Source organism: Ailuropoda melanoleuca, chromosome 2 (assembly GCF_002007445.2).
Source record: "Ailuropoda melanoleuca isolate Jingjing chromosome 2, ASM200744v2, whole genome shotgun sequence".
NCBI classification, from domain to species: Eukaryota; Metazoa; Chordata; class Mammalia; order Carnivora; family Ursidae; genus Ailuropoda; species Ailuropoda melanoleuca.
The window spans coordinates 31,212,982-31,236,267 of NC_048219.1; the positions used below are offsets into that span (position 1 = coordinate 31,212,982).

Below are 23,286 nucleotides of genomic sequence, written 5' to 3' on the forward strand. Positions count from 1 at the left end.
TTCATTCATTCATCTAATTACTGAGCACTGTGCCCACTGTTAAGGCCATCTGCTAGTTCTGTCATGATCGGGGTGGTGAGGGAGGGCTGGCTTCTAATCCCCACTATACATCCCTCTTTCTGCAAGTCTAAGATTAATCTTTCTAAAAAAAAAATCAAATTTTCTCATTTATAAATGAACGATCACAACACCAATCTCCATGGTTGCCATGAGAATGAAATGTGAGAAAAACGTGAAAAGCTTAGCATTATTCAGAGCACATAATGGACCTGCAATAACTGTTGGGGTCCTTGTCTTCATGGAAGCATTGGCTGTTAGAATTACCCAATTCTTACTTCTCGTTGCACATTTCCAGTATTTCTCCTAAACATTTGCTGCCTTGCCGCTATACATACCCTCAGTAATCCATCTTGTCCCTCAGGTCTTGTCCGGTAGTTTCTCTATAACTGGATCTCCATAAATAATCATCAAATTAAATTCAATATGGTGACTTCTAAGAATACTCTGAGGGGATGTGGTGCGTTATCTCTGCTTTGATACTCTGTTGTGGCTCCCCCAACCTAGAGTATGAAGTCTAAATCTGTGCTGTCCAACTGTGGCCACTCTCTATGTGTGGCTATTGTGCACTGGAAGTTATCTGGTCCAAACTGACCTGTAAGTAGAACATATATTTGGATCTTGAAGACTTACTAGGGAAAAAAAAAAGACTGTAAAATACCTCAGTAATAGTTATTATACTGATTACATTTCAAAATGATAATATTTTGGATATACCGGCATCAATAAAATACATTATAATTAATTTCACCTGTTTCTTTTTACTTTTTAACTTATGGCTACTAGAAAAATTTTAAATGACATCTGTGGTTTGCCTTATAGTTCCATCAGACAGGGTTGGTCTAAATGGTAAATTAGGGGGTGCAGGCCCTTCTGGACCCAGCTCTGTATACTCCTTCCTGGCTTCATTCCTTCTGCTCCCACACTGCACTTCGTGCTCACGTATGATCCCTGTCTGTGAAGCCCTGAACTGGCCTCATGGCTTTGCTCATACTTTTCCTTGTGCCTGGAACATACATTCTGACATTTTTACCTGGCCAATTCCTACGGGTCTTTCAAGATTGAACTCAGCTGTCAACACTTCAAGAAAGCACACCCAGAGCCTCATCTCTGTGTTTCTACAACTGTTTAGCAGTGATTATATTATATTGTCACTTCCTACTTAGATGGTCATTTCCCCTTCCAAATAGCCCCTTACCCCCAACCATTCTGGGACAGAGGCCCTGAACCAAGAGTAGAGAATATATTCTATTCATTTTTGTATCTTAGAATCTAGCAGCTTCTGAACTGAGTAAAAGCTCAAGAAACATGGAATTAATCATGTGACCTGTACCTCGCAAGTGCCCAGCACCATGCTAGATGCTAAAGGGTAATTACGGGGGGCATGAATGGAGGCAGGCCAGAACTCAAGGAGAGACGTGAAACAGGATTCCCCCGTGATCCAGTGCTTGTGTGGTTAGCCTCAGCCAGGGAATTTTAATATTTGCTTCTCCAGACCTCACCGACCATGTTTACTCTAATGCATTAAAAGTAACTCCAGGGGAAGAAAGATAGACAGACACAGACCCTGTAGGGGCAGGTCAGAGAATGGCCCTTGACAAGGTCCTGCTTCGGACCCAGAAGTATGAGAGGTGTCAGGAGCACCAAGAACAAGAAAACACATGCCCTTCTCATAAGGAGCTCCCACCCAAGGAGGGGGGAGGGGAGGGGAGGGAGAGCGAGGATGAACTGGTGTGTTAGCAAACAAATGACACACAGGGATGTTACTGCAAACTTGTGAACCTTACAGGGAAGGGACTGGCTACTTCACTCGGAAGGAGGGGAATTAGGAAGGCTTCTTACAGATGGGAATGTTTGATGGTCAGGAGATGTTTGCCAGATCGTTAAGTTGGGGGTGAATTAAGGCAGCAAAGGCACAGAGACTTGAAACAGCATGGTGCATTTTGGAAACTAAGTTCTTTGGGAGTCACACGATGGTTATACGCCTATTTGGCTGTGCGCTTCCCACAGTCCAGGAGCCCCTGAGGGTAGTGGCCAGGTCACCGTCACTGCTACCACCCCAGTTGTTAGCAAGTGGCTGGCACATGCTGGATACTCAGTGTTTACTGATGAGCGTGGTGTGGGCTGGAACAAGGCAGGAGGGAAAGGCCGAGCAGGACCCCTGAGTATCTTCTCTGTACCAGGTACCTTACAAGGTGCTGGGGAAGCTGAACCGGGTCAGTCTCTGCAAGCATAGCTGACCCATCGAGGTAAACTGGTTCAGTCATCAGAGGGTCAGTGGTCAGATTAATGCTTTTCCATTTGAAGATAAAACTTACCTAAGCTCTTGATGGAGACCACTCTTCCAAGGCTGAAAGTAAAGAGGGAAATGGTCATTTTCATAAACCAATCCAAACCATGCCTTTGTTGTGTGATTACAGATCATTAGAGACTTGACCAAAAGACCAGGCAGGTGAGGTCTCAGGAAGGAGCAAAGGTGGCCACTGACAACAGAAACTTCCAGGAACCCTGGCCAGTGGAACTGAAGGTCAGCGGGAAAGGAAAAGAAGCATTTCCAGCGTGATGGTGCATGCCAGAGGGAATGTATCATCTGACTTAGAAGAATAGTCCTCTGCATGCTTTTCCAGGAATGCATCTGTAGAATAAAGCTTTCCCATCATTTGGGGAAACACACACTTGTGATATTGGAACAATGTTTCAGTGGGCAGAAGTGGTAACACAAGTGTGTGAGTCATGCTGGGAATTCTCCCTGGCTGGCTGTGCACCCGCTGACCTGAAATTCACTCTCATATGACCTAGATTTGGCTCTGTTAAGCTTATGTCCCAGTGACCACAATGTTGTAGCCCGTTTTTTCAGTTGTCACATAGATCTGATTCATTATTTTGAATCTAGACAAGAATGCTGAAGAAAAAATAGCTAAGCCTCGAAAATGCTGCTCCCAAGACCAGCCTAAATGCTCATTTGCCCTCCTTTGAGGAGAGCCCCCCGCAGGCCTTCATTCGGGACGACTGGTTTTTATTTTCCGTATAATTCTAACAACCCGGATGGTAGAGTGACAAGTCAAATGGACCTCTGCCACAGTATTTACAGGTTGTCGAACCTCTCTGAGCCTCCGGTTCTCCCCTGTAAAATGCAAGCAGTGATCGTAGCTTACCGGGGAACACTGAGGATGAAGTGCTCCCACTTTGGTACAAGTGTCTGACACGTAACAAGGACTTGGTACAGAATTTTCCACGTGAAAGACTCCCTGCTAGACAACGATACTGACAGAGAAATCAAAACTGTCAAGAGAACAGAAAACAATGACAGCAAACAGGCTTGTGGTTTGGTGGGAAGACAACTAGTTCTGAACACCTAACAAGGGACTAAAAGCACTTTTTCTTTTTTCCTTCCTTCCTTCCTTCCTTCCTTCCTTCCTTCCTTCCTTCCTTCCTTCCTTCCTTTTAAAGATTTAGCACAAGGAGGCAGAGTGGTGGGGAGAAGCTGATTCCCCGCTGAGCAGGGAGCCCGATGCGGGACTCGATCCCAAACCTGGGATCATGATGTGAGCTGAAGGCAGACGCTTAACCGACTGAACCATCCAGGGGTCCCAAGGGACTAAGAACATCTTATAAAGAAGAGCACGAACTGTAGCCATTCAATCCCTTATGTTCCTAAGGATTCCATGTCATGACGACAGGGTGAGATCAGATTCCACTCACCCAGACAGGAATACTGAAATGAAAACAATACATGTCTGAAAGTTAAGATTTAAAAGTTAAATATACGGGGCACCTGGGTGGTACAGTCAGCTAAGCATCCAATTCTTGGTTTCCGCTTGGGTTGCGATCTCAGGGTTGTAGGATCGAGTCCCGGGGGGGCCTCTGAGCTCAGCATGGAGTCTGCTGGAGAGTCTCTCTCTCCCTCTGTCCCTCCCCCTGCCATCTCTCTCTCTCAAATAAATAAATCTTTTAAAAAGAAGTTAAAAATACTTTCATGCTTTTTTTCTTTTGAATGGGATAAACTCTAGTTATTTACAGAGTTTACTTATGCAGAAAAGTTTATTATTTTGGAGATGTTGCCGGATAATTGAAGGATTTTAATAGACTGAACATTCATTAATAAGAATAATCATTTATAGTTTTCTAGCTAGAAAGTGCACCCACAAATGAACAGTCTTTTCCAGTAGGTGTGAGAAAACAAGCAGAAAGACGAAAGATCTTGACTAAATGACCCCCGTGAGAAAAGAGTGAACCTTCATTGACCCAGTTAAACGTGAGGTGAGCACCTACTGTTGAGTTCTCACAGCAGTTCGGTGAAACGAGTCCGAAGGCCCTTATTTACTAAGCCTGCTCTACAGCAGATGTGGTCACCGCAGGGCACCTGCTTCCGGCCCTCATGGAGAGCACACCACTCTCCGGAAGAGGCACCTGGAGCCCAGAGAGGTAAAACACCGGGAAGAGACGCGGGCGTTGACTCTCGAACCGTCTCCTTGAACTTACCTTACTCTCATTCCCACCATGACCCCAGACGTGGGTACTTCTATTATCTCTGTTTCACGGGTGAGGAAATGGAGGTTCGAGATCACAGAGCCAGGTGCTGGGAGTGGGGCCGGCAGGGACTCTGCCTGGGCCCTAATCAAGTTGCTCCAAGGCGGCACCTCACACTGTGCCCACCAGGAGCCAGAAAATGTGCCTTCACAGGGCTGGTCATCCTCCCGAAAGTGCGGGAGATACACACTGGGCTTGTGCCACAGCACTCCTCTGAGGGCGCCACTATTAAAGGCCAGTTGGTGCTGGCTGCCATAGATAACAGGCCGGGAATGGATTAGGGCCAGCTTCTCCCTCTGCTCCACGCCACCTTTTCTATCTCTGTTATTACAGGCGACAGAATCTTAGCAGCTGGAGTCTTGGAAAAGCCTCAGGAATCGGGAAAAAACTGAAAATAAAGACCTTTCTCTTCACTCATAAAAGACACCACTTTACTGTCAATTCTGTCTACCTGTTGTAAAGTTGGTAAAAAAAAGAGGANCAAAAAAAGAGGAAACAATACCTTTCGGGGTTCTTCAATTTCGACTTCATAAGTTGCTAAAATAAATACGGAAAAAAAAGGTATCAGAGGCAGTTTATTCACCCGTTTCTTACAGCACCCAGGGTTCAAGCAATTATGAAGGATGGCAGAGTTCAGTTTTCTCAGCCTCCAGAACCAGACGCTTGACCGACTGAGCCACCCGGGTGTCCCTGTTTCATTTCAAGGTCATTATTATTCTACACGTACAATCTACTGATAAAACAAATGAAATCCTAGGTTTTCTTTAGGGACTGCCTGCATGTGATTGTTTGACACAAAGAGCTAAAATTCTCTGTAGATGATTAATACTATGCACTTCAACTGGAGCCATTGTACACTTTCACGTTTTACTGAGTTTTTAATCAAAATGTATTATTTTGCCATTGCTTACTTTAAAACCTTTGTTTAGCTATTAATACACAATAAACATTTGCTTATGATGCAGTTTGCTCCATATCCATTCCAAATATGGATTTCTTTTCCAATTTTAAAAATGATAATTTCCCTCCCTCAATTGATGTATCATTCTTTGTTTTTCAAAGAAATAACAAATCATGATCTTTTTGCTTCTCATTGCCACCTGGGGAGAGGGGAGATATTATTCTTCTGTCTTATTTCTGAAATGGGGAAACCAAGGCTCAGAGGAGGCTTACTTGCCAAGGCTAGGACACAAAAATACATGCTGAATTAATTATGCATTCATAATTTGATTATTATTATTTTTTAACAAACTAGAGGTTCTCCAAAGATAAGTTTTGCCATCATAACTTGCTCCCAAGGAAGGAATATAAAGGACAAAAGACTGTACCCCATGAGGTCAGGAAGGGACAAGGAATCATAATAGGAGGACAGAACCCACAACACTGGAGCCCATGCTCTCCACTGATGAGCTTTATTCCAGCTGGGGGAAAAGGACACATATCAAAAGATGGTCCTCAGAACCTCCAACTGCTGGCACCATAACATGACCACAGCTTTCAGGCTTTGCCTCCATGTACTAACTCCCTGTGCAACCTTGGAAAACCAGGAGGTGAGAGGACTAGTACTAATAATATAAAAACAATAATAAAAAGCAGATAACATTTTTTGTACTTACAAATAGCAGGAACTATGCTAAGTGTTTAAATGTATGAATTCACTTAATTCATACAATGATCACTACTGACACCCCCATTTCACTGATGAGGAAGCAGATGTCCAAAGAGTGAAGTAACTTGCCCAAGGTCACTCCATTAGCAAATGGCTTTCGAACTTCCTCCCAGCTACGGAATCATTCATTTAAGTGGAATATTGCCCATAAGCATACACAGAACTTCTCTGGTTGATGTTACCCTCAAGGTCTCCAGTATCCTTCAGGACAGTCCTAGGGCCTAGGAAGCGCGGTCTGAATGGCTAGTCTAGATGACCTCTGGGGACAATTCTGCAGAACTTCTAGAACAGCCTAAGTCCTGCTTACCCACATTTTATATATAAGGGCAAAGCCTCAGAAAGGCACCCATGCTGAGCTGTGCGTCCCCAAGGGGATGGTCTTTGTTTTCCTGGCATTGTTTAAGGGACGAACTCATACAATGGTGATAGCGAAAGCTAACCATCTCATCCTTCCCCTTCTTTTCCTCCCTCCCTCTCCCCCTCTCCTCCAGAAAGGTAGCATTTAGATTCCTTACCCTTGGTGGGCAGAGAATGAAAGAACAATCCATTCTGAGTTAATCTTTGTAGAAGATGTGAGACTTACGTTGAGATTGATTGATTGATTTTTACCTATGGATATCCAATTGTTCCAACACCATGAAAGGCTAATGTTTACTCCATTAATTCCCTTTTATAATTTTGTAAAAAAAAAAAATCAGTTGGACACACTTGTGTAGGTTTCAGTTCTGTGTNACTTACGTTGAGATTGATTGATTGATTTTTACCTATGGATATCCAATTGTTCCAACACCATGAAAGGCTAATATTTACTCCATTAAATTCCCTTTTATAATTTTGTAAAAAAAAAAAAATCAGTTGGACACACTTGTGTAGGTTTCAGTTCTAATTCTGTTCCATTGTGCTATGTGTCCTTCCCTGCCAATGCCACAGTTTTGATTACTACAGACATCGTTCTCGAAATTAGCTACTCTGCTACCTCCCAGTTTTTCAAAGATTGTTGTTGTTGTTAGCTATTCTAGTTCCGGTGCTGTTCTATATACATTTTAGAATAGTCTTGTCAATATATTTAAAAAAAAAAATCTTGCTGGGATTTTTATAGGAATTACATTATATCTATCTATCAATCTGGGGAGAATATTTTTTCTATATGGTGTTTTCCAATCCATAGACATGGTATATCTCCCCCATTTATGTAGGTTTCCTTTGAATTATTTCATCAGCAATTTGTAGTTTTCAAAATTTAAGTCTTGTAACATTTTGTTAGATTCAAGTCTATTTCTCTTTAGCTACTGTGAAGGTTATGGTATTTTCTGCTTTTAGTGTGTTCATTGCTAGTATATAGAAATAGGATTTTTAAAATTCTATTTTGTATCCTGTGACCTTGTTGAACTCATTTATTTTTATTATTATATTTTTTTTTTTTGGTGTGTTCTTCTTGTGCACTGTCTCTGTCTGGGTTTGTTATTAGGGTAATACCAGCTTCTTAAAATGAATCAGTAAGTGTTTCCTCCTCTTCCATTTTTTTCTTGGAAAGATTGTATAGAATTAGTGTTAATTCATTTTCAAACATTTGGTAGAATTCTCCAGTGAAATCTCCCAGGACTTTGAGATGGTCTTTTGGGGAGTCCTATTTTCTGTTAATTTATTTTTAAATTTTAATTCCAGTATAGTTAACATACAGTGTTATAGCTTTTTTTTTTTTAATTATGGATTCAATGAACTTAATAGTTACAGGGATATTCAAATGATTTCTATTGAGTAACTTGACATAATTTGAGTTTTTGAGGAATTGTTCCATCTTTAAATTGTCCAATTTAGATATGTAGAGTTGTTCATAATACCCTCTTATTGTCCTTTTGAAGTCTGCAGTTTGTAATGATATCTTTGTTTCATTCTTGATACTGTTTGTGTCTTCTGTTTGTTAGTCTTGCTAGAGGTTTGTCAATTTTATTGACCTTTTCAAAGAACAAGCTTTTGCTTTCATTGATTTTCTCTACTGCTTTTCTGTTTTCAATTTCATTTATTTCTGCTCTTAATCTTTTTTTTCCCCTCCCTTCCACTTGCTTTAGGTTTTTCTCTTCTCTTTCTATGTTCTTGAGGTTGGATCTCAGATTTAAGGATTTTCCTCTTTTTTGATGTAAGCATTTAGTGCTATTAATTTCTCCTCTGCATTCCTTAGGCTGTGTCCCACAGTTTTTTTTATATATTTTCATTTTCATTCAGTTCAATATATATTTTGATTTCCTTTTAGAAATGTGGGCTTTTGTTTTTAAGTGCTTAGAGAGTTTTCTGTTATCTTTTCGTTACTAATTTCTAAATTGATTACATTGTGTTTAGAAAATACACTATGATTTCAATTTTTCAAAATGTGCTGTTTTATGGCCCAGAATGTGGTCTATCCTGGTATATGTTTATGGATGCTTGAAAAGTACATGCATTCTGCTCCTGTTGCACCTTCTATAGATATCAGTTAGATCCTGTTGCTGATGGTGTTGCTGAATTCTTCTGTATCCCTGCTGATTTTCTGAGTAGGTGTTCTGTCAATGTGGAGAGAGGGGTGTTAAAGTCTCAAACTATGAGTCCATTTGTCTATTTCTTCTTTCAGTTTGTGCTTCACATGTATCACAGCTCGGGAGCTTGGTGCACACACACTTAAGACTGTTTTGTCTTCTTGATGGATTGACCCTATTATCATTACATATTACATTCACTTCTAAGTCCCTCTGCATCTCTTGTAATTTTCTTTGCTCTGAAGTTTGCTTTATCAGTTATTAATATAGTCACACTGACATTCTTTAAATTTGCATCTTCTAATCTCTCTCTTTTAATTGGCATATTTAGGCAATTTACATTTAATGTAATTAATGCAATTATTGATATGTTAGGGCTTTTTAATTCGCATATTTAGGCAATTTACATTTAATGTAATTAACACAATTATTGATATATTAGGACTTAAGTCTGCCCTTTCTTATTTTCTGTTTATTCTGTTTTTTGCTTCTCTGTTTGATATTTCCTGCTTTCTTGTGGGTTACTTGAACATTTTTTAGAATTATTTTTGATTTGCCTATAGTGTTTTTTTTTCTTCATATCTCACTGTATAGCTTTTTAGTGATTGCTCTAGGGATTACACTATATATACACACATAACATCATAGTCTACTGGTATGCACATTTTATTAGTTCATGTGAAGTACAGAAACTTTATTTTCCTCTATGTCCCTTAACCCATTCCTTATAGTGGTCTTATGTATTTCTTTTATACACTTAGAACTATGTTAAGCGCTTTGCTTCAACCATCAAACACAATTTAAAAAACTCAAAGAAAATATGCCACATTTACTCACATTTATATGCTTTCCATTTTTCTTTCTCTTGAAGTGATGGTCCAAGGTTCTTCCTTTTATCATTTCTTTTCTATCTAGAAAGCTTCCTTTAGCCATTCTTTTAGGATAGGTCTGCTGGAACAGATTTTCTTAGTTTTCCTTCATCTCAGAATATCTTGATTTCTCCTTCAATTTTGAAGGATATTTTCACCAGTAATAGGATTCTGGATTGATAGTTCTTTTCTTCTTGTACTTGAACAATGTTGTGCCACTTTCTTCTGGCTTTCATGGTTTCTGATGAGAAATTTAGTCATTCAAATTGTTTTTCACCTATAGGTAATGTATCATTTCTTTTGCTGATTTCAAGATTTTTACTTTTTATTTTTAGAAGTTTGATTATGTTTTCGCGTGGATTGGGTTTATCCTGTTTGGGATTTTTTTGGCTTCTTCAATCTGTTGTTTAATGTCTTTTACCAAATTGGGAAAGTTTTCAATTTCTTCAAGTACTTTTCCGGTAGCATTCTCTTTCCCCTTTCTTTCCAGTACTGCAATTTAAGACTTTCATTATAGTCCCACAGGTCCTTGAAGCTCTGTTCATTTTTTCCTCCTGTTTTCTTATTGTTTAAATTGGGTAATTTATATCATTTCTTTCAAGTTTATGGATTCTTCTAGTCTCCCTATTCTGCTGTTGACCCCATCCAGTGAACTTTTTATTTTTCTTATTGTATTCTTCAAAGTTTCTATTTCTTTTTCTTTACATCTTCCATTTCTTTGCAGAGACATTCTATTTCTTCTAAAAATAGAGTAAAACTCTATTTTTTATGTTTCAAACATGTTCATAATTTCTCATTAAATATTAATATTAAATATTTAATTTTAATTTAATTATTAAATATAAAAAGTATTAACAGCTGCTTCAAAGTCTTTCAGAACATGCTAATACTTCAGTTGTCTCAATGTTGGCATTTACTGATCATCTCTTTTCATTCAAGTATAGACTTTCTTGGTTCTTGGTATGATGGGTAATCTTCTGTTGAAACCTGGACATTTTAAGTATTATGAGACTGTGAATATTATTTAAAGTTTCTGTTTAGTTGGCTTTTCCTGGTGACAGAAATGGGATGATTTTTTCCTGTCAGCTGAAAGTACATATCTAGGTTCTCCACTTCTTGGCTTTCCAAGACCCCAAGTGAGGGGTCTTGGGCTCCTCACTACTCCTGGGCAAGAGTGGGCACTCCAGTTCCCCACTCAGCTTCTGCTGATAACACGCTGGCTAAGAGTGGTAGGAGTGCTTGTTTTTCTCCCCCTTTGGCCTCCTTACTGCTGGGTAGTTGCGAAAGTCCTGATTCTCCACTGGGTCTTCTCTAACAGCCCAACAAGGAGAAGAAGGGGCACCTTCTGCTGGTTGGGAGACTGGAATACAAACTCCCTATGAGGTCTTCCTTGTAGGTGGAGTTTTGTTACTCCTGAAGGATGAAAGTCCTAACTTCTGACTTAACTTTCTCTGCACCACCCCAGCAGAGGGGCTGGGGTGCATAATTGCAGCCTGATGAAGGTGGGTGTCTGGGATCCCCACTCAGCATTGGCTGGTGGGGTGGAGTCATACTTTTTTTCTGTGATGTTTGGCTGGAGTAGAACAGTTACTGTCTAGAGGCTGTTTTTCTAGACTGCCCCTTTTCTGGTCCTTTGGCTAGAGAGAACAGGCTTTTGCTAGAGATGTTTCTGTTTGTACCTACTGGTATTTCTGGATTGCTGGCTTCTTCAGCTCCAAGTCTGGACACATGAGGCAAGAAGAAAATCCAAGAAATTCACCACCTATTCTTCCTTGGGTTAGTAGGCCTCTAGCTGGTATACCTTCTTATTGCTACCTTTTCAGAGTCTTCCAGTTTTCTTGTGTTTGTTTTACATATGATATCCAACAGTTTCAGTTGTACTTAGCAGGAGGAATAGGGAAGAGTATATATGCTTCACCTTTCCAGAAGCAGAATTCCACTTGATTTTAAATGTATTGTTTTACCAAACTCTCACAACAATGCCACAAAGGCGATATTATACCCATTTTACAGATGAAGACACTGAGGTTGCAGATGTCATTCATCCATTAAAGCAGTATGAAGATAATGGAAGATAAATGGGGAAAGAGTCAAATGAATAAATTCAAGTGGGAGTAAAATAGCTTCCTCCCTTTTTGTTTGTTTGTTGTTTTCTATAGGGTAACTGCATCTTGGTCCTTTAAAGAGGAACAAGGAAAGGGGTGGGGACATGTAACAGGATCCTTTTGATCCCAGGCTGTAGTTCTTCAGTTTCTTTAGCCCTGGCAGGTTTCTATTCCTATCCCCCACCAGGATGTTCTCTGGCAAGGGACACCCTTCGCCATCCTCACCTGTCTCCCACCTTCCTCCTTTTATGTTACCCCATGCTCTGATACTCTCAGTTGCATCAGTGGCTTATTTCCTGAGCCCTCTCTCTTTCAGCCATAAACACTTGCCTCTTTATGAAGTACATGAAGAATCCTTCAGTGAAAAACTGAAGGGAGGCTTGAGGTAGTGGCTCCTTCTTTGGGTACCTCAGGTGATGTCCCCTCGCAGGCCACCTTGAACATTTGGGGCCTGGGAAGAACAAATGCAGGCCTCTGGTCCAGCTTCCCATTTTCAATCCTCAGCTTCACCCTACATGACAAGGGGCCTTGCAAATGTCCATATCCCATCCACACACACACCCCCCTCCATGAACTGCTCTCCATGTAGCCCAGTCTGTCCTGGGACTTAGGGAAGAGACCCAAGCAGGACCTCAGGCAGTCACTTGGAAGGGGGCATTCTGGGGGTCTCATGTATCCAGAAAGTGAAGGTACAGGCTCCAACGAGAGCATCTAAATAGCCCTATGAGCCCTTTGTAGAAAGGCATGCAGTTGGAATTTAGTCCAAATGGGGCCTATGGCTTTTCTATTCAAAGCACGGTTTATAAACCAGCAGCATCAGCACCACCAGGGAACTTGTTAGAAATGAAGACTCTCAGGCCCAACTCCACAGCTGCTGAACCAGGATATGTTAAACAAGATCCCCACATGATTCATATTTTAAGTGTTAGAATTTGAGAAGCCATATTGTGATGCAGATGCCCAGACACGCCAAGAATGGAACAATATTGCCTATGGGGGTGAGAGGGGACAGGAGTTGCTTGTCTCATGACTAGTATTTTAGAAGCCATATGGGAGAATCTAGACTTTGCCCGGTGTAAGAGTAAGAGAGAGGGAGCTTTTCCAGTAGTTCTTCAACCCTTCTTTCCTGGGGGAGGGGAGGGAAATTTCAATGGATCCTGACTCCTACCTTACAAACGTCTTATGTCTGCATTCCCAGGCAAATGACTTCTCCCAGACTACTGGGCTTTTTCTCCGTACAATAAAGAAGCTGAATCAGAGGATCTCTCTCTAACCCTCCCTCCGGGGAAGCAAAACATCCTTGAATGGAAACGGCATAAAATTGTGAAAACGCCATGTATCTTAGAGGCAGTCTAAGTTTGTTTCACATTATAGCTCTATCGTATATTCCTTGTGTGACCACTCTGGCCCTCAGTTTCCTGTCTCAAAAAGTGGACTAATAAAACTGCTGTATCAGCAGGGATGCACACAGAGAACCTACTACAGAAGTGTGGCCCACAGTACAGGTTCAGAAAATACTGATGTTTATTCCAGCACAAATGTTTATGCCTTTTGCAGAGAATCAGCTGATCCTACAGGCAGAACAAAGACACAGAAACTTGTAGAAATGTTATGAGCCCCTCCTTCTTCATTTTCTTACCTGACAGGGTCTCTTTCTCCATAGAAAGGTCTGAGCTTTGTCGGCAATACCAGAGGCGGGAAGACTTAGCTCTGAACCAGTGGTCAGATCCATTAAATGAATTCTCTGCTCCTATTCAGACTAAACACAGGGACCCAATTCTCATAGTCTGTTATCTCCCTCTCCACACACGGAGTTACCAGGGGAGTTTAAGAAAGACACCACAAGAAGAGAGATGAAGTTTCTATAGGAAGAGAAGGAAGAAAAATGAATCACCCTATCTTGATTTTCCCTCCCACATATCTACAGAAAGCAAGGCATCTAAGTAGATTGGTGAAGGAGAGAATAGAAGAGGTAGAGAGAAGGCAGCATTAGGAGCTGTGAGATAGTATTGATGCCCGACTGGATCTATTTATAGTTTTAAGAGACAAGCAGGAAAAGAAAAAAAAAGAAAAGAAAAGAAAGAAATGAGATGGTAGAGCAGCATGGCTGTGAATTTTTAAACTTATAGTTAGCTAGAGGGAAAATACCATTTTTGCCATATTTTCATTCCACACAGGGTTACAATATTAATTGGCTTAGCAGACTTACCATCAGCAATTTCTTTTGCGGTGCACAGGTTAATGGAGTTGCTAGAGTGTTTCAGATATGAAATTGTTGCCTCATAATTATGTGGTTCTTCAAATTCAGCACTGAAAAGCATGGAGAAAAAGGTTACTTGAAACACTGCTCGAAACATATTTTAAAACTTTGTGTATTTTGTCTTCGTTAGAGAAGTAGTATGTCTGACAGGTACGGCGATTGAAACAGATCTGGAAGGCACACCGCCCCACCCCAAACATAGAAATTCTGGAACATATACCACCACAAAGAATTACAGGAAGAACATGTAACTTATCTAGAAATCAATAAAGTCAAGTCTCCAGGTGTCAGATACAGAGAGGAAAGCACAACTAAAGATGTAAGCGAGAATAACATGCAAAGGAAAACTGAGACAGATAAAGAAAAATCTTAATGACTGGGTGGCTGAGGATTTACTTTGAGTCAAAAGTTAAGTCTGAGCCACAGGCCTCATCTGAATGGGAAGCTAGAACCAAGCTATCAGCATAAAGTTCAGAATCACAAAATGTCATTTCACCTGTAAAACAAATGGCAAAAAATATGTGTGCACTTTCCCAGGGACCAGCAGGGAAGATTGGTATCCAGCTATGATTGCTGGAGCTAAAAGAATCACCCATGAGAAATCAGAAACTTGAAAACCAAGTGCAGGTGGGGTTCTAAATATATACTGTGTATTTCAGAGGCACAGAGACAAAATGGTGCTTGCAATCTAACCCTCTCTTGTAAAGCGAATCTGAAATCATTCTGTAAAGATGCCAAAAGAAACAATTTCCACTTAAAACAAGCTTATAGTAAAAACAAACAAACAAACAAAAACACACAGAGATGAGTTACCACACATAGTCAGAAGATAGAATGACGGAATTAAGTAACAGAATGGCATGAAAGGGACTTTAAGTGTTTTTCTTTTTAAATGTTCAAAGAAATAAAGTAAGGAATAAAAGCCATTAGGTAAAAAAGAAAATAAATAAAGAGTGTGGAAAAAAGTAGATTTAGGGACAGGAGAAAGGAGTACAGAAATCATTAGTTCTTGTAATAGAAAATTTAATGTAGAGATTAAAAAGTAGATTAGACACAGCAGAAGAAAGAATCGGCGAGTTAGTTAGATCTAAGGAAGTCACCCAGAATGTAGCATGGAGAGATGAAGAGATGCAAAATATTAAAAGAGAAGTTAACAATGGGGAGGATGGAATGAGAAGGTTCAACATATATAGACTAGGGATTCTAAAAAGGAAAAAGAAAAGGGATGATGAAAAGGAATCAGTGTTCACATGATAATACTAAGATTTTTAAAATTGAAAGGGGACATAAATGCTTCTACTGAAGCAGCTTCAACAATAAGAAATATGATAAATCCACGCTTTCATACTTTGTAATAAGTAAGCATAAGTCAAAGGAAAATATGTAAAAGCTCTGTGAGAGAAAAGATAGATTACTAAGGAAGAGCAGACCGGCAAGGGACTTCTCATTAGCAGCAACAGGTGGTGGAGATTGTGGATAATATCTTCAGTGCTGAGGAAAGAGATCAGTATCAAATTATCTTTTATCTAAATTATCATTAAAATTGGGGGAGAACAAGGACCTTTTCTGAATACCAGTACACATATTTATTGCTCATAGATCCTTGCTGAAATACATCAAATCCTTCAAAGCATTTGAACTTGTAATGAAGTAGGACATAAGAAAGAATGGTGGGGGATTATATAGAAAAGATGGCAGAGCAGGAAATCCCGAACTCACCTGGTCCCACAGACACAGTGAGATAACAACTACATCTATTGAATGAACTCCGACATTGACTTCAAGGCTGGCAAGGCAGACCTTCCACTACTGATTGTACAGAGACCACATGGAAAATGGTAAGGGTGTAGAGGCATAGTTGGGAAGCAAATCCTCAGCAAGACTAACCACAAATGGGAGGGACACCACAAGCAGGAAGAAGCAGGAGGATCAGACCCCACCCTAGGAACCAGGGACCTGCATTGGGAAGATGAGTCTTCATAACATCTGGATTTGAAAACCAGTGGGGCTTAACTTCTGGAGCTTTAATATCAGCAGGGTTAACTCTGGAAGAGCTGGAGGGTGCAAAGAAACTGAGTCCCTGCACTTAAAGAACCAGCATAATAAATAACTTGGCTTAGACACAGCACAGAGGCAGTGGTTGGAAAGGTGCCTGGGTAGACATCAAATTTTATTTGCTACTCTCAGAATGGGTGCTGGTGGGGCAGGAATCTTCAGGGGATTTCTCTAGGAACAAAAGCACTGGCAGGTACCATTTCTCCTCCCCTCCCCCACTCTAGACATTTGTGGGACCCAGCACTAAAACTCTCCATCTAACTTGCTAGCACTATATGCCCCAGCCCTGTGTTCACCTGCAGACACACCCCATCCAACCCACCCACCTTAGCAGGTGTCCCTTCAAAACAGGTCCTACCTGGCCATACCCTGCATGTGGCCCCAGCAGAAATCAGTATCATTCCAAAGTGACTCCTGCCCTGGGGAAAAGGGGAGATAGTACTACACACCAGCATGCCCACGATTCCAACTGGTTGTGCAGAAAGTGGGCCTTGCTTTGGGGTGAGCCTGCAACTGTGGCAGAGAGACTAATTGCAGACATCCAGTCTGACTGCTCACCCTGCCCACATAGGAGCCCCCTATGGTCTCAGGCCTCTCAACAGCTCAGGGACCAAACCCCGAGGGTGTGCTCACAATAGGGAAAGTGGGTCATTGCAGCCAGCTGGTCTGAAGGCAATCACAGCTCAGACACAACAGTAAGGCACAGACAGCCCATAACGGAGACATCCCTGGAGTGCCTGGTTCTTGTGACCTGGAGGGATTGTGTTACAGGACATGACAGGACCTCTTCTACACAAAGCTACTACTTTTAAGACCAAAAGATGTATTTGCCCTCCCTAATATACAGAAACAAATATATGGAGTTAGACAAAATGAAGGGACAGAGGAATACGTCCCACATAAAAAGAATAAGTCAAAAATCACAGCACAANACTTTTAAGACCAAAAGATGTATTTGCCCTCCCTAATATACAGAAACAAATATACGGAGTTAGACAAAATGAAGGGACAGAGGAATACGTCCCACATAAAAAGAATAAGTCAAAAATCACAGCACAAGAGCTAAATGAAACTGAGATAAACAATATACCTGATAAAGAATTCAAAGTCATGGTCATAAAGATATTCACTGGATGTGAGAAAAGAGTGGATGATCTCTGAGAACTTCAATAAAGAGATAAGGTATATATAAAAAAGAACCAGTCACAGACAAAGAATCCAATAACTGAAATAAGAAATACATGAAAGGAGGGGGCACCTGGGTGATTTCAGTCAGTTAAACATCTGACTCTTGATTTCAGCTCAGGTCATGACCTCAGGGTTGTGAAATTGAGCCCCACATTGGGCTTCACACTGGGCACAGAGCCTACTTAGGATTCCCTCTGCCCTTCTCCCCCTTAAAAAAATAAATGAGAGGGCAACAACAGATTAGAGGACTTGGAAGAACAGATCAGCAATCTGGAAGATGGGGTGAGAGAAAGCACCCAAGACGAATGGGAAAAAAAATTTAAAAATGAGAATAGATTAAGGAAACTCAGTGACATAATCTAGTGCAATAACATTCACATTATAGGGGGCCCAGAAGGAGAAGGAAAGAGAAAATGGTAAGCAAAGAAACTTCCTTGAAGAAATAATAGCTGCAAACTCCCTGAATCTGGGGAAAGATACAGAAATCCAGATCCAGAAGGCAAAGAGAAATTCTAGCAAAATTAACCCAAGGAGGTCCACACCAAGACAGGTAATAATTAAAGTGGCAAAAGTAAATAAATGATATATCAAAATCCTATGGGGGAAAAAAAATCCTGCAACCAAAAATAACCTACCCATTAAGGTTATCATTCAGAATAGAGGCAGTAAAAAAATTCTCAAAGTTAAAGGAGTTAATCACCACTGAATCAGACTTACAAGAAATGTTAAAGGGAACACTTTGAGTGGAAAGAAAAGGCGATGAATAGAAGAAAATCATTAATAGAAAAAATTTCACAGGTAAAAGCAAACATATAATGAAGGTAGTAGATTAATCACTGATAAAGCCAATTTGGATAAAGCCAAACACAAAAGTAGTAAAACCAATTATATATACAAACAACAGTCAAGGAATACACAAAATAAAAAGATGTAAAATATATCATATACGAAAAACAGAGAGAGGAGAGTAAAAATTTATCACTTTTAGAATGTGAAGTTCATTCTATGAGGTCAGCATGACCCTGATATCACAACCAAACAAAGACACTACAAAAAAGGGGAAACTACAAGCTCATATCTCTGATAAACATAGATACCAAAATCCTCAACAAAATACTAACAAACCAAATCCAACAATACATAAAAAAAAAAATCAAGATCAAGTAGGATTTATTTCAGGATGCAAGAGTGGTTCAATATTTGAAATCAATGTGATATATCACCTTAATAAGAGGAACAATAAAAACATTATCATTTCTACAGAAGCAAAAAAGGGCATTGGAAAAAATGCATCTAAAAAAGAAGGAAAAAATATATCTATTTATGACAAAAAAAAATCTTGACAAAGCGGGTTTAGGGATAATACACCTGAACATATAAAGGCCACATAAGAAAAACAGCTAACATTATACTCAAAGGTGAAAAGCTGAAACTTTTCCTCTAAGATCAGGAAGAAGACAAGGAAGTCTACTCTAACCACTTTTATTCAATACAATACTGGAAATCCTAACCACAGCAATCAGACAAGAAAAAGAAATAAAAGGCAATCCAAATTGTTAAGGAAGAAGTAAAATTGTCACTATTTGCAGATGACGGGATACTATATAGAGAAGCTCCTAAAGACTCCACCAAAAGACTATTCAAACTGATAAATGGTTCAGTGAAGTTGCAAGATACAAAATAAGTAAACAAATATATGCTGCATTTTTTTTTAAAGATTTTTTTAATTTATTGGACAGAGATAGAGACAGCCAGCGAGAGAGGGAACACAAGCAGGGGTAGTGGGAGAGGAAGAAGCAGGCTCATAGCAGAGGAGCCTGATGTGGGGCTCGATCCCGGAACGCCAGGATCACGCCCTGAGCTGAAGGCAGACGCTTAACCGCTGTGCCACCCAGGCACCCCTATGCTGCATTTCTATACACTAGTAGTAAAGTAGCAGAAAGGGAAATTAATTCCATTTACAATTGCACCAAAAAGAATAAAATACCTAGGAATAAGCTCAACTAAGGCCATGAAAGACCCGTACTCTAAAAACTATAAAACACTGATGAGAGGGGCACCTGAGTGGCACAGCGGTTAAGCGTCTGCCTTCAGCTCAGGGCGTGATCCCGGCGTTATGGGATCAAACCCCACACCAGGCTCCTCCGCTATGAGCCTGCTTCTTCCTCTCCCACTCCCCCTGCTTGTGTTCCCTCTCTCGCTGGCTGTCTCTATCTCTGTCAAATAAATAAATAAAATCTTTAAAAACAAAAAAAGAAACAAAAAACAACACTGATGAGAAAGAGAGAACATGAGACAAATAGAAAGGTATACCATGCTCATAGACAGGCAGAATTCATATTTTTAAAATGTCCATACTACCAAAAGCAATCTAGATTCAATGCAATCTCTATCAAAATACCAATAGCCTTTTTCACAGAACTAGAATAATTGTATGTAAATTATCATATGCATATAAAATATTTATAGTATGTAGATATACAAATTATAAAATTTGTATGGAATCACAAAAGACCTCGAATATCCAAAGCAATCTTGAGAAAGAAGATTGCTAGAGGTATCATAACCCCCAATTTTAAGATATACCATAAAGCTATAATAATCAGAAAATTCTGGTGCTGGCACAAAATTAGACACATAGGTCAATAGAACAGGACAGTAAGTCCAGAAATAAACCCACACTTATATGATCAATTAGTCTATGACAAAGGAGGCAAGAACATACAATGGGGAAAAGATAATCTATTCAATAAATGGTACTGGGAAAACTGTACAGCTGCATACAAAAGAATGAAACTGGACAACTTTCTTACAGCATACGTAAAAATAAACTCAAATGGATTAAAGACCTAAATATGAGACCTGAAACCATAAAACTCCTAGAAGAAAACGTGGGCAGTAATCCCTTTGACACTGGCCTTAGCAATATATTTGTGGATGTCTCCTCAGGTAAGGGAAACAAAAGCAAAAATAAACTCTTGGTACTGCATTAAAATTAAATGCTTTTGCACAACAAAGGAAAGCATCAACAAAACAAAAAGGCTGGGAAAAGATGTATTTTTTTAAAGATTTTACTTATTTATTTGACAGAGATAGAGACAGCCAGCGAGAGAGGGAACACAAGCAGGGGGAGTGGGAGAGGAAGAAGCAGGCTCATACCAGAGGAGCCTGATGTGGGGCTTGATCCCAGAATGCCTGGATCACGCCCTGAGCTGAAGGCAGACGCTTAACGACTGAGCCACCCAGGAGCCCCTGGGAAAAGATATTTTTAAACAATCCAAAATATATAAAAATCTTACACACCTCAAAACTGAAAAAAAACCAAATAATCCAATTTAAAAATGGGTAGAGGGGGGCACCAGGGTTGCGCAGTTGGTTAAGCGTCTGCCTTTAGCTCAGGTCATGATCTCAGGGTCCTGGGATTGAGCCCTGCATCAGGTTCCGTGCTCAGCAGGGAAGCCTGCTTCTTCCTCTACCAGTGCCCCTGCTTGTGTTCTCTCACTTGTGCCTTTCTCTCTCTCTCTCTCAAATAAATAAAATCTTTAAAAAATAGAGGGCAGAGGACCTGAATAGACGTTTTTCCAGAGAAGTCATAAAGATGGCCAACAGACACATGAAAAGATGCTCCACATCACTCATCAGGGAAATGCAGATTAAAACCATGATGAGATATTACTTTATCCCTGTCAGAAAGGCTAGAACCAAAAAGACAAGAAATAACAAGTGTTTGCAAGGATGTAGAGAAAAAGGAACTCTCATGTACTGTTGATGGAAATGTAAATTGGTATAACCAGTGTGGAAAACAGTACAGAGGTCCCTCAAAAAATTAAAAACAGAATTACCAGACAATCCAGTAATTCCACTACTAGGTATTTACTTAAGGAAAATTAAAACACTAATTTGAAAAGCTATACATATCCCTGTTTATTGCAGCATTGTTTACAATAACCAAGTTATGGAAGCAGCCCAAGTGTCATCGATAGATGACTGGATAAAGAACAAGTGGTATATATACACAATGGAACATTACTTATCCATAAAAAGGAATACAATCTTGCCATTTGTGGCATTGTGGATGGACCCAGAGGGTATAATGCTAAGTGGAATAAGTCAAAGAAAAAGACAAAGACAAATACCATGTGATTTCCCTTGTATGTGGAAACAGAGTCATAAATATGGAGAACAAACTGGTGGTTACGGGAGGGGTGGTTGCTGGGGGAGTGGGGAAATAGGTGAAGGGGATTAAGAGGTACAAACTTCCAGGTATAAATAAATAAGTCATGGAGATGAAAAGTACAGCATAGGGAACATAATCAATAATATCGTATTAACACTGTGGTGACAGATGGTGACTACACTTATTGTGATGAGCACGGAGTAACATAGAATTGTCGAATCAGTATGTTGTGTACCTGAAAATAATAAGACACTGTATGCTATTTCAATTAAAAAAAGAAATAATGGTGATCAAATAAAGCTATCGGTAAATCTAAATACATGTCAACTGTAAAGTGACTAATTTGTAGAGGTTTAAGAGTAAGATGGAATTAAAAATATTAAATAAATATGAAAGATAGTGGGAGAGGGCTATGAAAGTTATCCTTACATCTTTGTATAATTTAGGAGCAAGAGAGAGATTCTGATTAGTATCAGACTTAGTTAATTGGATGTCAAAATTTAACTGTAACCACTAAGAAGAACAGAAACCGAGTGTTCAACTTCTCAACTGGTAGAACGAGACAATGGAATGAGAAAAAATATATACACATAAAAAATTTCATAATATATTTGAAACATAAAATATGACAAAACGTCCAAATAGATCAAGAATAACAATAAACGCAGATCGATTATTTTAATAAAATAGTGTCTGCATGTTGTAAAAATCTAGCTAATGCCTCCAAAAAGCACCAAGCAAACCAAAGCTCTTTAAAAATTAACAGAAAAAGAGATGCAAATAAAATACTAACCAAGGGAAGTCTTAGGTAGGTTTATTAATATTAGACCACACTTTAGCACGACTGATCAAGAAAATGAGAGGTGGTACATCCATGTGTGTACATACACACATGCGCACAAATTTTGGATAAGAAAGACAACAAAACTAGAGACAGATTTAGGTTTTCAGAAATCTTTTAATAATAATTTTTTTATTATATTATGTTAGTACCATACAGTACATCCCTGGTTTTTGATGTAAAGTTCGATGATTCATTAGTTGCGTATAACACCCAGTGCACCATGCAATACGTGCCCTCCTTACTACCCATCACCAGCCTATCCCATTCCCCCACCCCCTCCCCTCTGAAGCCCTCAGTTTGTTTCTCAGAGTCCATAGTCTCTCATGTTTCATGAGAGGTTTTCAGAAATCTAAGAAAATGTTATGATAAGCTTTCTGCTAATAAATTTGAAAATTCAGAGAAAACTTGCAAACTTATAAATATAAAATTACCCCAGAGATTGAAGAGCTACATACAAAGGCTGATAGGCCAATAAAACATTAAGGAGCCTGAAATCAATTGTACACACATCCACTCTCCCTCCCACTTACCTTCACACTCAACCCATCCCTTTCTTTCTCCTCCACCAAATAGTTTTATGGGCGAGTCTGAATGAATAGTTTCAGAGAACAGAAAAAGAGTAAAGCTACCCTACTAATTTTAAAAGGGAAGTATGATTTTGATATGAAAACTATAACATGACCAAAAATTTAAAAATATAGCCCAATTTCTAAAGATTTTAGCCCAAACTCACTAAATACTAAAAAAAAAAGAATAAATCAGTATTAAAATGAATTCAAGAACTAAAATTTATTCCAAGATGTCAACGATGGCATCAGAAAATCTACCATTGCAATTTATCACACTGAAGCAGTAACAGAAAACCAGATTATTTTAATAGATGCAAAAAAAATTCCATAATCTCCAACAAATATCACACTTAATGGTAAACTGTAACAGAGAATTAATATCTCAACTCCACTGGAAACTTCTGCAATAGGAAAGAAAGACAAACTCATAGAAAACTGGACAAATGGATATTA

At 39.5% G+C, this 23,286-nt stretch overlaps 1 protein-coding gene across 1 annotated transcript in view; it reads right to left on the reverse strand.

Moving 5' to 3' along the window:
- Positions 1-23,286, reverse strand: part of FYB2 (FYN binding protein 2) — a 123,719-nt gene that overhangs the window by 43,143 nt on the left and 57,290 nt on the right. The window contains exons 5-7 of the mRNA XM_034653257.1: positions 13,950-14,050; positions 5,090-5,124; positions 2,376-2,407 (exon numbers count right to left, since the gene is read on the reverse strand). Of these exons, the coding sequence (XP_034509148.1) occupies positions 2,376-2,407; positions 5,090-5,124; positions 13,950-14,050 (168 nt within the window). The remainder of the gene's footprint in view (positions 1-2,375; positions 2,408-5,089; positions 5,125-13,949; positions 14,051-23,286) is intronic.